Source organism: Myxocyprinus asiaticus, chromosome 14 (genome assembly GCF_019703515.2).
Source record: "Myxocyprinus asiaticus isolate MX2 ecotype Aquarium Trade chromosome 14, UBuf_Myxa_2, whole genome shotgun sequence".
Lineage (NCBI taxonomy): Eukaryota > Metazoa > Chordata > Actinopteri > Cypriniformes > Catostomidae > Myxocyprinus > Myxocyprinus asiaticus.
In genome coordinates this window covers 1,883,949-1,900,134 of record NC_059357.1, presented here as the reverse complement: position 1 = coordinate 1,900,134, position 16,186 = coordinate 1,883,949, and the positions used below count along the sequence as shown (strand labels likewise).

At 36.3% G+C, this 16,186-nt stretch overlaps 1 protein-coding gene across 1 annotated transcript in view; it reads right to left on the bottom strand.

Annotated features, from left to right (window-relative positions):
* The window catches only part of LOC127451962 (microtubule-associated serine/threonine-protein kinase 1-like), a 46,066-nt gene extending 36,483 nt beyond the window's left edge, over nucleotides 1-9,583 (bottom strand). The window contains exon 1 of the mRNA XM_051717059.1: nucleotides 9,471-9,583. Within this exon, the coding sequence (XP_051573019.1) occupies nucleotides 9,471-9,509 (39 nt within the window). The 5' untranslated portion in view covers nucleotides 9,510-9,583. The remainder of the gene's footprint in view (nucleotides 1-9,470) is intronic.
* Between the last annotated feature and the right edge of the window lie 6,603 nt (nucleotides 9,584-16,186).

Genomic DNA, 16,186 nt, shown 5'->3' with positions numbered 1-16,186 from the left:
TGGAGAACATGAGAGTGATTTCAGCACCATGGACAGTTCCACATTCAGCCATTATGATAATCACACTTTACTGCTAATTATATTCCGCTGTGCCAAACACTGGAAATACCATGAGATACAAATTCTGTTTACTCATTAGCATGACACATTAAACAGTATTTTTTTAAAATGGAGACTGATTTAATTTAGCAATGATCTGAAGTATGACTATATCAAAATATCAGACAATGAAAACGCTGCATTAAATTTCCTCATTCTAAATTCATGAGGAGTTATCATAATTAAATTAAAGTTACACGAGAAACTGGAGTTTGTCTAAAACAACAGAACACAGTGTTACTAATGGATTGTTTATCTCCTGAAGACTTAACACTTGCACTGTCTGTTTGCTCCACTGTGACTCACGTGTTTAAATTTAGACTGTAATTGAGTTTGTTCCCTAAATGCAGTAAAAGCTTCCCAGAAACCCTGCGGAGAAGAGATGCACGGTTAACTCACGTGGACAGATGGAGCTGAATGTGAACAGACTGTCAAATTCTGAACACAGATCAGTTGAGCACAGCACTTTCAGATGGTGTCATGAGCCACACTAATGCTCTCTCTCTTAGAGTAATATTAAAGCTCTTTAATTACTTTTGCTTCTAGAAGCAATTTGAAAAACAGGAGTTTATTTTGGCGAATTTGAGCACAGTTTGAAACACCCTCACTGTGCAAAGTTATATGAGACCTTTCAACTCATGTCAGGACAATGTAAAGACAGTGAACCCGCTAACTTTTGCATGATATCTATCCAATGATATGTAACTATCCACAAATGTTACAAAGCTGTTACAAAGATCTTGTGATGCAACATAATGTTGTGAACCAAAGTGCAGATTTTTTGGAAGCACAACTAAAAAGAAAAAAAACAACAAGATATATATATATATATATTTCACCAGATGCTGTTTTTTTATTATTATTCATAAGATATGAAGTTAGAGATACGATGTATGTGCTGACGGGGCACATTTCCATTTAGTCACATTTTTCATTTCATGCCCTTGCTTTAATTTAGAACACTTGATTAATAATCAAAATAATCTAATTTTCATTGAAGTGAGGATAAAAATATGGATGAATATTGTCAGTCAGTGATTGTTATTATTTCACCTCTAGATGCCACAGTTATACTGTAGAACCAAGCCGTTCTAACTGTAGAATCCTCCAGCACTGGTGACAGTGGAATAAAAAATAAAAATATCGGCAACTATTGGCATAGTTTTTTTGCCATAACCAATAGTTCCAAAACGCAACTATCGGCACTGATTAACAGCTATCTACAACTATCTGCATAGTTTTTTTGCCGATAACCGATAGTTTGGCACGATTAACAACTATCTACAACTATCTGCATAGTTTTTTTGCCGAAAACCGATAGTTCCAAAATGCAACTATCGGCACCGATTAACATCTATCTGCAACTATCTGCATAGTTTTTTGCAGATAACCGATAGTTCCAAAACGCAACTATCGGCACTGATTAACAGCTATCTACAACTATCTGCATAGTTTTTTTGCCGATAACCGATAGTTTGGCACGATTAACAACTATCTGCAACTATCTGCATAGTTTTTTTGCCGAAAACCGATAGTTCCAAAATGCAACTATCGGCACCGATTAACATTTATCTGCAACTATCTGCATAGTTTTTTGCAGATAACCGATAGTTCCAAAACGCAACTATCGGCACTGATTAACAGCTATCTACAACTATCTGCATAGTTTTTTTGCCGATAACCGATAGTTTGGCACGATTAACAACTATCTGCAACTATCTGCATAGTTTTTTGCCGATAACCGATAGTTTGGCACGATTAACAACTATCTGCAACTATCTGCATAGTTTTTTTGCAGATAACCGATAGTTCCAAAATGCAACTATCGGCACCGATTAACAACTATCTGCAACTATCTGCATAGTTTTTTTGCAGATAACCGATAATTCCAAAACGCAACTATCAGCACCGATTAACAAATATCTGCAACTATAAGTATAGTTTTTTGCTGATAACCGATAGTTCCAAAATGCAACTATCGGCACGATTAACAACTATCTGCAACTATCTGCATAGTTTTTTGCAGATAACCGATAGTTCCAAAATGCAACTATTGGCACTGATTAAAAACTATCTGCAACTATCGGCATAGTTTTTTGCAGATAACCGATAGTTCCAAAAAGCAACTATCGACACCGATTAACAAATATCTGCAACTATCGGCATAGTTTTTTGCAGATAACCGATAGTTCCAAAATGCAACTATCGGCACCGATTAACAACTATCTGCAACTATCTGCATAGTTTTTTTGCAGATAACCGATAGTTCCAAAATGCAACTATCGGCACCGATTAACAACTATCTGCAACTATCTGCATAGTTTTTTTGCAGATAACCGATAATTCCAAAACGCAACTATCAGCACCGATTAACAAATATCTGCAACTATAAGTATAGTTTTTTGCTGATAACCGATAGTTCCAAAATGCAACTATCGGCACGATTAACAACTATCTGCAACTATCGGCATAGTTTTTGCAGATAACTGATAGTTCCAAAAAGCAACTATCGACACCGATTAACAAATATCTGCAACTATTGGCATAGTTTTTTGCAGATAACCGATAGTTCCAAAACCCAACTATCGGCACGATTAACAACTATCTGCAACTATCTGCATAGTTTTTTGCAGATAACCGATAGTTCCAAAATGCAACTATTGGCACTGATTAAAAACTATCTGCAACTATCGGCATAGTTTTTTGCTGATAACCGATAGTTCCAAAAAGCAACTATCGACACCGATTAACAAATATCTGCAACTATCGGCATAGTTTTTTGCAGATAACCGATAGTTCCAAAATGCAACTCTCGGCACAATTAACAACTATCTGCAACTATCTGCATAGTTTTTTGCTGATAACCGATAGTTCCAAAAAGCAACTATTGGGATCAAGTAATCTGTAAAACCGATATATTGGTCCACCTCTAATATAAATCAAGGATCCAAAGACCATAACAGAACTAACAACTTGACTTGAAACATAAAGTACCTGCCAGAATGATCAAGTTAACTTTCATCACCCCACAAATACTAACGCTAATCGACAAACAGGAAGTGGAAAGAGTGACAAGAGACAAGAATTCAAAATAAAAGACAAACTAACTTTAAAATAAAATGACAATAAAAATAATTCTTTAATGGAGCAAAACTGTCTACAGGAACCACACCTATAACGAATAACCAGACATTCCTCCACCTAAAAAAGTAGTTCAAATAATTTAGTCAAATAATACGCATATCACAGTTTGTTTTTTTCTACAGCCACAGATACAATTGTATTTAATCTGGAATATTCACGGACAGAAGAAAAAATGCTACAGAGCAACCATGGTAGGCCACATTTGGACTAATATTCTTTCGTTTGAAAATGCATTAATTTCACTATGTTTACGCTTCTCATCCACACAAAAGTGCTGTTTCCTTCACCAAATATGGTGCAAAATGATGACATTTGGATTAGTGAGGAGTCTGTGGACGTGTTCTGTAAAGTATCAGCCATATATTTTATAGTGATGAAACTACATAGACTTATATTAAAGGAAGAACCTGAGCCATATCATTGAGGGTGGACTCCAGTAAGCAACAACAGCGAAACCATCCAGAACACCCTAGCAACAGCATAGCAACAAGCTAAAAACCACTCGAAACATCTAAGCAACCTTGTAGCAACACAGTGGCAACCACCCATATTTTATTTCTCTTTTATTTCGGTTGTATAAAGACAGTGACATAAAACATCTGATAAACATCTGTTGTAATTCCAAACGATCCAACTGATAAATGAAGGATAAAGGAAGCAGTTTTAATGAAATGCCACGAGCTTGGCCTCATGCCCGCTGTTTGGTGCAAACGCATCATTTACTCTGCCAACCCCATAATCTGAGAGTCATGAACCTAAGAGCATTTACGTGCCAAGAAAACACACCGCAGTGAGTTATCACATTTTCCTCCAACTATTTTTACAAATAGTCTCTGCATCAGGACAGAAAGTGCATCAGAACTTTTCAGTAATTTAACACGGACAACAGACATCCGGCAATCAGTGGTGCAGTCGGGGCCATACACACATACAGTATATAGGGTATGCGTACTTTTTCCCAGGGCTGTTTACATATAATGACTTCTAAGGATCAATATTTCATACACCCTTGGTATACCCACTTGTTTTGCTGCTTCAGAAGTCCATAATCTACTGTCGTTAGTTTCCCTTTAACTATACAGGAGATTCTTTGTTGTAATTGGTGCATTATCACTTGAATTCTGCCATTCCCCGCCCCTGACAACCGTTGTCACCGCCATCATTGACTGAGGGAATTTATGACTGTGAGTGGAGAGAGTCACCTTCACCCAGGGCTTAGCCAGGAAATTACTTTTGGGTGGGCCTGAATAAAAATGCGTGGGCCAAGTTTTTGCCCCAATTTTCCTTAACAACAGAGGAGTGGCGCATTCAAACAGTTCTTTCACACTTTCAGAAATTAGAATGTATGCATTTTTTTAAACAGTTTTATAAATATATATCTGAAGTCAAAGAATAATCTCAAATATTCTGGGTTGGCCTGGGTCTAATCCAGCCCACCCTTGGTTACACCACTGACCCTCACACTGAAGCAGTATCAAGTCAAATTAATTAACAAAATATGCCAAACGTCCTGTAAAACAAGGAATCGTCCCGTAATTAAGGGAAAAATTGCCTTCCGTATGAAATCCATACGTGATGCTGTTTGTCCCGTATTTTAGTGTCACACACCCAAACTGCTGAGAATGTTTCACAAATCGAGAGAAATTGACCTGAAACACACACCTTTCGTGTGAGTTGTGTGGTATATCGGCTGTTGCTTTACACGTACGATCAGTGACAATCAGCGCATGTTTTCTGTCAGAAGCAAGATCATTTGGTCAAAATCATATAGCATTCAAGTGCATGTTAATTGTTTCCCACCACTGGGATTTTAAAACACCAGTAAATGCACCTATTTATGACATGCCATTACATTTTATTGCATATGTCATAGCTCGTTCTGGAAGAGAGAGAGAGGTAAGAAAAACTGCACTACTGCATTAATTCAAAATAAAAGTACAGTAGTACTGGTGTAGTTAAAACACTTAACATAATTTTCTTACATTTCCCTCATGATAAACACTATTTACTGCCAAAACAACGACACTAATCCAATGAAAAATACACTATTATCATGTTAAGCCTTTATTCCTCTCTTCATCCTGGTCGTTCTATTAAAGTGTTTTTCATTTTAAGTTTAGTAGGGGACGTTCACACTGAATGTGTTATTGTGTCCATCCAAGCTGTTTTTCAATGTAAAGCAGCATCGCGCACAGGACCGCCTGTAAATATAGTTCATTAATTCTGTGTCATTTAAGTCCCCATTACAAGTGTGTGTGGTATTTATATTGTTTAATTTCACCCAATTACAATTTTGATAGGCTTGTTAAAAAGGATAAGGACATATATGCTAAATCATTGGATTTTTTTTTCTTCCCCACATACAGTTAAGAGTTTAGTGTTACATTCTCTCACTAACATGTATTCATTTGTGGTAAATGTGTCATTTTAACACTGATAGTGGAGGATTTTTGTGTGTCCCTTGATTTATTGTGAACCCTGTTGTGGCTCATTTATTCACTGAATGTCCACCCTGTTATTATCCACCCTGATGCTGCCCAATTAACTGGATGGACATCTGAATTTGTTTTAGTAATTTAGCTTGACCAGTATGACTAATACAATCTTTAATATGTCCCTGTAATGATGAAACATGAAGAAACTTGTAAAAGCATGTTTTATTTTTCAAAGCCAGAATGTCTTATAACATAATGTCTGATAACAGAGGAGCACATGGACATTTAGGGGGATTTAAACTTGGTCAGTACATGCATTTTTAATAATCGGATCATGAAACGACCAAATGTAAATGCCCTTCAGATGCAAACTCTGAATTGTAGGTGTGTCAATGTTTTTTTGATGTTGTGTTTGTGTTTTATAATGTGGGTTTCAAACATGTGTGACATGTGTGAGAATAATGACCTTCCGTTATTTGTTTCTGTCCCTCGGGTCCCCCTCTCCATCTGAGATGCACACGCACAGTTATTCAGTTAACACCCCCTGTACTGTTTCTGCCATATGGTGCAACACCCAGTCACTGAGGTCAAAGGTCAGCCTCATCATGCAGCAGGGTGCCGCATGCATATTAGTAGCTGCTGTCTCTGCCAATGAATGCACGAGGGACTTTTCTGAAATCTGACTTGCTGTCTACTAGGGGTCGAATGAATCAAAGGATTTTGCTGATATGATACCTAAGGTTGTGAGATAGGCCGATATCGATTAATCGGCCGGTTGTTTTTAAACAAAAAATGTACTTATTCCTCTTATTCCTTACTATGACGGGCACAGACATACTGTAGAGGCTACAAGAGTCCAAAAATGAGTAAAATCCCAGATGCATTTTATTAGTCAACCAAAATCCCAATAATAACCCAAAAATTAAGACTTGGTGAATAATGCAGGACTTTTAAGTATAAACAAGCCCAAAACACACCAGGGACTATTATTTTTAAATGACGAAATGATGTAAAAACTATCGTCGATTATCGGCATAGATTTTTGCAGATAACCGATAGTTCCAAAAAGCAAATATCGGCACCGATTAATCGGTAGAACCGATATATCGGTCTACCTCTCGTCATCCTCAAAGACCTCTGCAACTATTGGCATAGATTTTTGCAGATAACCGATAGTTCCAAAAAGCAAATATCGGCACCGATTAATCGGTAAAACCGATATATCGGTCTACCTCTCGTCATCCTCAAAGACCTCTGCAACTATTGGCATAGATTTTTGCAGATAACCAATAGTTCCAAAAAGCAACTATCGGCACCAATTAATCGATAAAACCGATATATCGTCTACCTCTAGTCATCCTCAAAGACCTCTGCAACTATCGGCATAGATGTTTGCAGATAACCGATAGTTCCAAAAAGCAACTATCGGCACCGATTAATCGATAAAACCGATATATTGTCTACCTCTAGTCATCCTCAAAGACCTCTGCAACTATCGGCATAGATTTTTGCAGATAACTGATCAGTTCCAAAAAGCAACTATCGGCACCGATTAATCTGTAAAACCGATATATCGGTCTACCTCTAGTCATCCTCAAAGACCTCTGCAACTATCGGCATAGATTTTTGCAGATAACCGATAGTTTCAAAAAGCAACTATCTGCACTGATTAATCGATAAAACTGATATATCGGTCTACCTCTACTGTCTACAGAGGCAGCTACCTTCTAAGGCCATACATAGGCAGCAACTCTGCATGCCGCACAAATTGTTATTAAGATTGTTTTTAGATTTTTTTTAATGTTGCTTGTGCGTGTTAACATGATTTTACTAACCTTTTCAGTGTAAAGTTATATCCAATTTTACAACTTGTGTCAACTTCATTGACATGAATACATAATGCCATAAACCCTGTGATTTTAACAACTTTAAAGCTTTAATAATACAAACAATGAGCTTAGAGTTTTAACAGAATAATTACTGTAAGTTTTAAATAAAATTGTAAGTAGGGATGAACGATTTGAAAATTTTTGGTCAATAACAATACCGATTTTGACAAAAAACTATAGGCCGATACCAGTGTTTTGCCACTTACCTTATTTTGTGATCAGTTCACTGTTTTAGGAATATTTAAAAAAAAAATTACAAAGCGGTACAAATGCTTTTTTAATGTTCTAACAATAAATAATTTCCAATATACATAATTTCCGATATATATAATTCCTGATATCTCAGAAATCAAAGTCTGCTGGTTTCATAGCGTTTTGGATGGTTTCCCCTCATCATGTAGCCTATAGGTTAAGTTACACAACTGTCACATCCGTTTAAGGCATTTTTTCACATTAATGTGACAACGAGAAAGAATAAAAATGAAATATTACATGTTCTTAGGAGTGCAAACACTTCTACATATTGTGGCTATTAATATTTCTGGATTTTACATTTGAATTCATAGAGTTATTACAAAGTGTGTTACTAATTCATTATAAATAAACCGTTGGTTTTTCATATCGGTGTTTTCATGCTTATAACCGATATGCCAATGGTTTAAATTTGGTGGATAATCAGCTGATACATATCGGCAGCCGATACATCGGTGCATCCCTAATTATACACTTCACATTTCTGCCTTTAAAACCTCCAAAAATTGGCTCCATTCACTTCTATTGTAAATACCTCATTGTAACCTCGATTTTTTTCTTTTTCTTTTTTTTTAAGGAGGGAGAGTTGAATATTTGTGTGTGTGTATGTGTGTGTGTGAGTGTGTGTGAGAGTGTGTGAGTGTGTGTGTGTGTGTGAGTGTGTGTGTGTGTGTGTGAGTGTGTGTGTGAGTGTGTGTGTGTGTGTGAGTGTGTGTGTGAGTGTGTGTGAGAGTGTGTGAGTGTGTGTGTGTGTGTGTGTGTGTGTGTGTGTGTGTGTGTGAGTGTGTATGTATGTGTGTGTGTGTGTGTGTGTGTGAGAGTGTGTGTGTGTGTGTGTGTGTGTGTGTGTGAGTGTGTGTATGTGTGTTTGTGAGTGTGTGTGTGTGTGTGTGAGTGTGTGTGTGTGTGTGTGAGTGTGTGTGTGTGTGTGTGTGTGTGTGTGTGTGTGTGTGTGTGTGTGTGTGTGTGTGGAAATTAACATTATGCCAGAAATATTATCAAATGAGCTTAATATGTATTGAACCCGGAATATTCCTTTAATTAAAAACATTTTTAAAAAAATTAAAAAATGCAATTTTGCATTACTATGACAATTCGGGTAGAAATGTGCTTAATTGTCATGTAAATAATGTCACATAAAAAATTTTAAAAAAATACACTTTATCTTCTTTATGCAAAATTTGTATTCTTTATTTCTATAATATAATTCCCCACCAAAACAAAACACACATACAACACTGAAAACATCTACACCCCATCATTAAAGCTCTTCATGAGAGAGTGTGTCTGTATGGATCTCATTTAATGTGTTGAAATTTAAAGCGACTGAATTATTGATCTCTTTATAAACCATGCATGGTCACATGGCTATACGTTGATATACCATGATATTTTATTCATACCCATTCCACTTAAATGGTACTTCAAGGTACCTCACAGAATGCACATAATCAACATGGTAAATGAAAACAACAACAACATGGTAATACCATGGTATTTCATTTCAGGTATCCACCGTACCCTAAAATACCATGTCATTATCATACGTGTCCAAAAATATGGCATTACTATGATGCATGTTTAAAAACCATATTATTACCAACCATAGTACTTTAGTGTAAGTGTAATATTAAATGCATTGTGATCTGACCTGCAGCCGTCTGCGTCTGATTATTCCTGAATCATCCATGATGTGATGCTACCGATGCTGCTGTCCGCTCGATGTGACCGGATTACCGGAGGAGACGCGACGGTCGCGTGTCAACATCCATCATAACTCAGCTCATACTGATGCGCTCAGAGAATGAATGAGCGATTTAAACACTCGCATCCCGCAAAAGTCCGAACGCACAAACGCACGATCATGACGTCATAAAGGAACGTGCGCATCTCTCTCTATTGAACTACAGAGTGTTTATCACTCATGTCATTCTCACTGGATCTCAGTGATGTTTAACTCTCTCCTCCTTCACACATGGGCTGTGTTTCAAACCCTACTGAGTTGCCTACCTAGACAGCACGTTTGGTCATCCGCGTTCCACGCGCATCATAGGCGTGTGTGCAATATTTTTGGGCATCATATGCATATTCCTTTTCAGCAAGGTTTTTTTTTTTTTTTTTTTTTTGCCATCATATATGCATGTGCAGTATTTTTGGAGTTCATGTGCATTCCAAACCAGTAGAAAAATGCTGTCTAGGGAGTTAGCTCACCATAGTGTTTGAGACACAGCACATGATGTCACTGGTCTCCTGTGATGGTTCAGTGAACATCTGTTTTCTGTTCATATCTTTCCTATCACACATGCCAATGGTTTTAATCCAGCTGTATCTTAAAGAGGACATCTGGGGACTCGAAGTTTGTTGCCAATATGAGAAAAGAATAGAAGCCTTGGATGTCTATTTTATAGAATAAAATAGAATAGAATAGAATCCCCAGATGTCTATTCGATAGAATAGAATAGAAGGCCAAGAGTTCTCTTTTATAGAATAGAAGCCTCTGATGTCTATTTTTTTAGTACTGAACAGAATAAAATAAAATGAAAGCCCTGGATATATATTTTATAGAACAAAACAAAATAGAAGCCAGAGATGTCTATTTTTATAGAATTCAATAGAATAGAAGCTTAAAATGTCTATTTTAATAGAACAGACCTCCAGATGTTTATTTTATAGAATATTATAAGATAGTATTCCCAGATTCCATGCTTTAGAATAGAACTAAAGCCTCATAATTCTATCAAATAGAATAGAATAGAAGCCCAGATGTATGTTTTATAGAACTGAAGCCTCAGATGTTTTTTTTAGCATTGAAAAGAATAAAATAAAAGCCCCAGATGTCTATTTTATAGAATTAAATAAAACAGTATTCTATTCTATATAGTATAATAGAATATAGAACTGAACAGAATAAAATAGAAGCTTTGGATGTCTATTTTATAGAATTAAATAAAACAGTATTCTATTCTATATAAGTATAATAGAATATAGAACTGAACAGAATAAAATAAAAGCCCTGGATGTCTATTTTATAGAATTAAATAAAACAGTATTCTATTCTATATAGTATAATAGAATATAGAACTGAACAGAATAAAACAGAAGCTTTGGATGTCTATTTTATAGAATTAAATAAAACAGTATTCTATTCTATATAGTTTAATAGAATATAGAACTGAACAGAATAAAACAGAAGCTTTGGATGTCTATTTTATAGAATTAAATAAAACAGTATTCTATTCTATATAGTATAATAGAATATAGAACTGAACAGAATAAAATAGAAGCTTTGGATGTCTATTTTATAGAATTAAATAAAACAGTATTCTATTCTATATAGTATAATAGAATATAGAACTGAACAGAATAAAATAGAAGCTTTGGATGTCTATTTTATAGAATTAAATAAAACAGTATTCTATTCTATATAGTATAATAGAATATAGAACTGAACAGAATAAAATAAAAGCCCTGGATGTACGCCCCTCAGCTGTCACGGAAACACAAACAGAAGTACATATTGAACATAATTAACGTTTTAACCTCCTGAGACCCCGTGTCCACATGCGTGGACATTACGTTTTGGCTTCGCTATAGGCTAAGCATAGTTTAATTGAACTTAAACCGACTGATCTCAGTTCAGGAGACTCTGTGCTGTCAGTAAAGGGTTAAACTTTTGACACATGGAGTCATGTGACAGAACAACATGGTGCTGATCTCAGCTACATTTGTCTCTGGCAGAAACGGCACCAAAACTACATCTGGTGAGAAACCTCATTACGTTTTTACATTGAAACCTGCCTGAGTGAAAAGATTAAAGTCTCTAGTTTCATCTGATATACCATTTAAAAAATTGCACTGATACATCGTGAAACGGCACGCTGTTAAACACTATGACCACGTACATGGACTATATGCTAATTTTCCTTAAAATATCCTATATTTACTGTACATTATCACATTAAGAATAAATGAATGCATCCAAAAGCTGAAACATGTTGCTTTCAGAGGCTTTATATGGAGTTAAGATGAAAATAAGGTGCATTTCAAACTGTTCTGAGATCAGTGCAGACAGACAGCACACTGGAGGTTAAGTCATTCACTAAATAGGGAGCAAGGGAGCATCCTATAGCTCTCTATGCAGTTAAGTGCATTCACTCCTAAAATCTGATCAAAAGTTCAGTTTCAGGCTGCAGATGATGTTTGGATCACTCAACATGTTTGACAGACATGTGACAATGATAATCAGTACATAGATTCAGAATTTATAATGTATCATTTTATTTTAACATGGTTGACAGTGATTGGATGATGCTGGACATTACTTTGAATCTGAATTAATTATGATAATTTCTGATGTAATGTCTGTAACGTCTCAAAAACATGAATAATCAACACTCCTGAAAACATAATAAACTATTTGATGAAAAAAATCGGACTTTTTATAGTTTGGTGTTATTTAAAATTTCACACCTTAGTCCCGCTGTCCACATATGAGAACATCAAATTTTAGGAAAACTATTTGCTATTTTTTTATTTATTATTTTATTTTATTTTATTTTTTGGCATTTTTCTTACATGCTACTGGTAACAAATCAAAAAGGGGAATGGAAAATGCACACAGCAGTCACGCTCGGTCTCAGGAAGTTAAATCCTACATAAATAGCACTATTTTACATTCCGAAAAAAAATAAAATATTTTAGACTAGTTTACATTTACGCATTTCAGTTTCATAACAAATTTCCATCAAATTAAACTGAGCAATCTTTAACAAAATGCAATTAATAAAACTTGAATATATCATAACATAATATAAGTTTTATGAACTGTATTTTGTTAAAGAGTTCTCGATTCAGTTTGGGCATTTGTTATGAAATTGAAATGCGAAAATCCTAAAATGTGAAACCCAAGTTATGCACAGAAAAGTAAGTACTTAACTGAAAGTCAGTAACTAATCTGATTACTACAATTGGAAATGTAAGGGGTTACACTACTTTTTTAACTTGAAATGTAATTGGATTACAGTAAAAAAAAAACATTTGTAATCAGATTACACCCAACAATGATCCCTACACAAACTTACCATTTTCATGTTACTGGAACATTCGGCAGCTACATGTCGATTTTCCAAGTGATCGTGTTGCTTAAACATAATATACACATTTTTAAACAGGAAAAGACGAGGTTATGAGGATTTAGGAAACAGCACAGCTGGGGTTCATTCAAGAGTTTTCGACTTACTTGCATTGAATGTCATTCAGTTGTTTATGTTCATACTTCACAAGTTTATAGCTGCAAATATGTTGGTCTTTGAACATGAACAGAAGCCGAAATAATGTAGAGTTTGTTGGTTTGATGGCATACTGTATGTTAAGTCGAAGTGTTTATTATAGCATTGAATCTCTCTCTATGGTGCTGATCACGAGTCAGTGCCAAAGTGTTCATCTACAAAAGATCTCATCAGAAAATCACACATTTTGGCTTTATTCCAGTGTGTGTATTCACTAATAGTCTGTCTTTGCTTTGTAGTTTTCCATTCTAAATGTGTAGATGTGATTTGTATTTTATAGGTGATGTTGTGTCATGTGGATGTTTGAAATCCCCTTGTGACGTCAGTGTTGACATCTTGAGATTTAGTGAAGATTCAGACCAGCACAGATGGAGAGAAGACGCACAATCCTTTAAAACTTCTGCCCAATCGACAGAGAAACACACACACACACACACACACAAGCTGTTAGTTCATGACTCAGACCAGAAATACACCCGCCAGACGGCCATTGTTACGTATTCACACACAAATGTTGGTTTACGAAGAACTGATGGCAGAATGAATCACTGATTCCTCATGAGTTTATGCATAACAGAGGTGAGCGATGGCTTTGTCATATTTAGGTTGAAAATCAAATGCTTCATGAATAATTGCTAACCTAATATTCAGCGTTGCGCTTCGGTCAAGCATTAGTATACTCAAAGTTCAAACAATTTCAGCTTTGACGCCATTGCTGCTAACCTTTCGAAGCTTCAGCTAACGATTACCGGAGAATTCAGATGATGTAACATTGCATTGGCGCTAGAACCAGCGCTAAAAACAAAACAAGACTTTCTCTGCAGAGAGCGTTCCATCTGGAGGTCAAAGAGGCGCTTGATGCTAACGTTTAGCATTTAGCGTTGATGCCCGATGCAATTCATGTGGAATTTAGATCATAGCATAAAAGTCATATGGACTACTGAACTGAGTCGTAATTATAGTACGAGATGGCAAAATCGTAAGAAATCGAACGAGTTGGCGAATACAGAAACGTACGACTTTTACTCCTACTGAGAAAAACAAACAAACCAATGAATAATGTTATACGATTTTTCCTATGTTCAACCCCTTAATCTAACCGTAAAACTGACCTTGATTTTAACTGTAAAATAACTTGTTTACCACGGAAAAAAGAAAGCATTGAGGTTTGTAACGAGACGAGGGAAATGTATCACAGGTCATTTTTATTGCATAAAAAATAAGACATTTCCTTTCTTAAGATAAAGTGTTAGAGAGGAGGCTTTTGCTATCTCGTAGGAATTATTTTTACGAGTTGTCATGAGACTATGTTGCGATCTTTCATTCTACTATTATTATGCTTGACAGTGATGTTTACATTTAGCAGCTCGGACATTCTGCCTAATATCTCCTTTTGCGTTCCATGGAAGAAAAACGAAAGTCATGCAGGTTTGTAACGACATGAGGGTGAGTAAATCCTGACAGAATTGTAATTTTGTGGTGAACCATCCCTTTAAACAGTGCTCATTACTCCTTGTGTTTGATAATGTCCTGCTGTGAAATGATCTGTCACACTCTCTCAGCATGAATGGCATCTTCCTCTTTAAACGGGGTCACCGAGTTCATGAAGAGAATCAGACTGCAGCCACTAGTCTTCCTCTTCTGAGAATCTGTCATGACTGTGAAACAGATGAGCCAAAATCATTTATTACGCTGCCGCTGCTCTTCCTCTTTGTCCTGCTTACCTCACTGACTGTGTTCCTATGGGAAAGGTGACCTTGTTCTCGGATTGGCTGAAATTACGTCTGTATCTGTACGTTCACACTATGGCTCAGCTGTCAGGCTGGGTTATGCCCAGAGGGCACTGCCATATACGTCATAATGCGGTATAAAGGGACTGCTACTGTTTACAAGCCTCGTGGGACTTCTGTGTCATTGTGCAGTTGTGCTCTCTACAGGTCATAGAAGATATGACACTGACACATTAAAGATAAAGTATGATTTTTGTCCTTTGTATAATTTTAGTTAAAACAATTTGGAATAATTAAATTGAATAAAAAATATTTTTAACATTAAAATAATTTGGAAAAGTCTCTTCTGATGAGTTTCATGTTGTCAACCACATATCAAATTAAATAAAAACCTTAAATTGATTTCAGATGATCAACAGTATAATTTGACCATGTCAAAATCATTAACAAATGCTACTGGAATAATAATGGAAAATTCTTTGCGAAACAAAATAACAATAACAGATGCACAGGTAGCTGTAATAACCTGCCGGGCATTATTGCATGCCGCACCTCCACCAGTGACTTCAGGGTCATCAGCCAGGAGCCACTTATATTCAATGTTTCGCCCCATTAATCCCGGAACATCTCCTGGTGGTGGGGCAGCAGTCAGGGAAGTCTCCCTGCCACCCCCCACAGCTGGACACCGGATCCCCTCCAGCGCCTCTCATCCTTGCCTTCCCATCCAGACATCATTTGTTCACAAATTACTTGCAACCAGGTTTCTATATGTCATAATACCTCAACACGACCATACGCACCAGCTCGTTGGCCAACTGGCACCAAGATGTGTACTCAGTGCCCTACTCGCACTGGCACTGTATCTCTCGGTAACTCAGTGCCACCAGTTCTGTATGGCATGCTACCTCAGCACAAGCCCTCACCACATATCACCCAGGTTCCCTATTCCTCAGTTTCATACTTCTGAACCCCCCACTTTTTGTCCTTCCTTCTTAACCATAGCCAGAAACTCCCTTTCTCAGCTTCCTCTGCCAATTCCTTCAAATACTTTTTTAAAGCAGCTCCTATGATGCCAATGTCTCTAAATAGGTGCTGCATTGATGTTCCCATAAATCCTCGGCACCCAACATCCACAGTGTAGATCAGCATATTTTAGCTTCTTTCTCTCATAGTCTCCAAAACCCTCTTCCCATGGAACAGTAAGCTCAATCATTACTATATATATATATATATATATATATATATATATATATATATATATATATATTCTTAATCCAAACTAACTGGTGGCTTATGGAGCTTATTTTATTCAAAATATATTTAATGCAATATTTTTGGGTTCTACTATG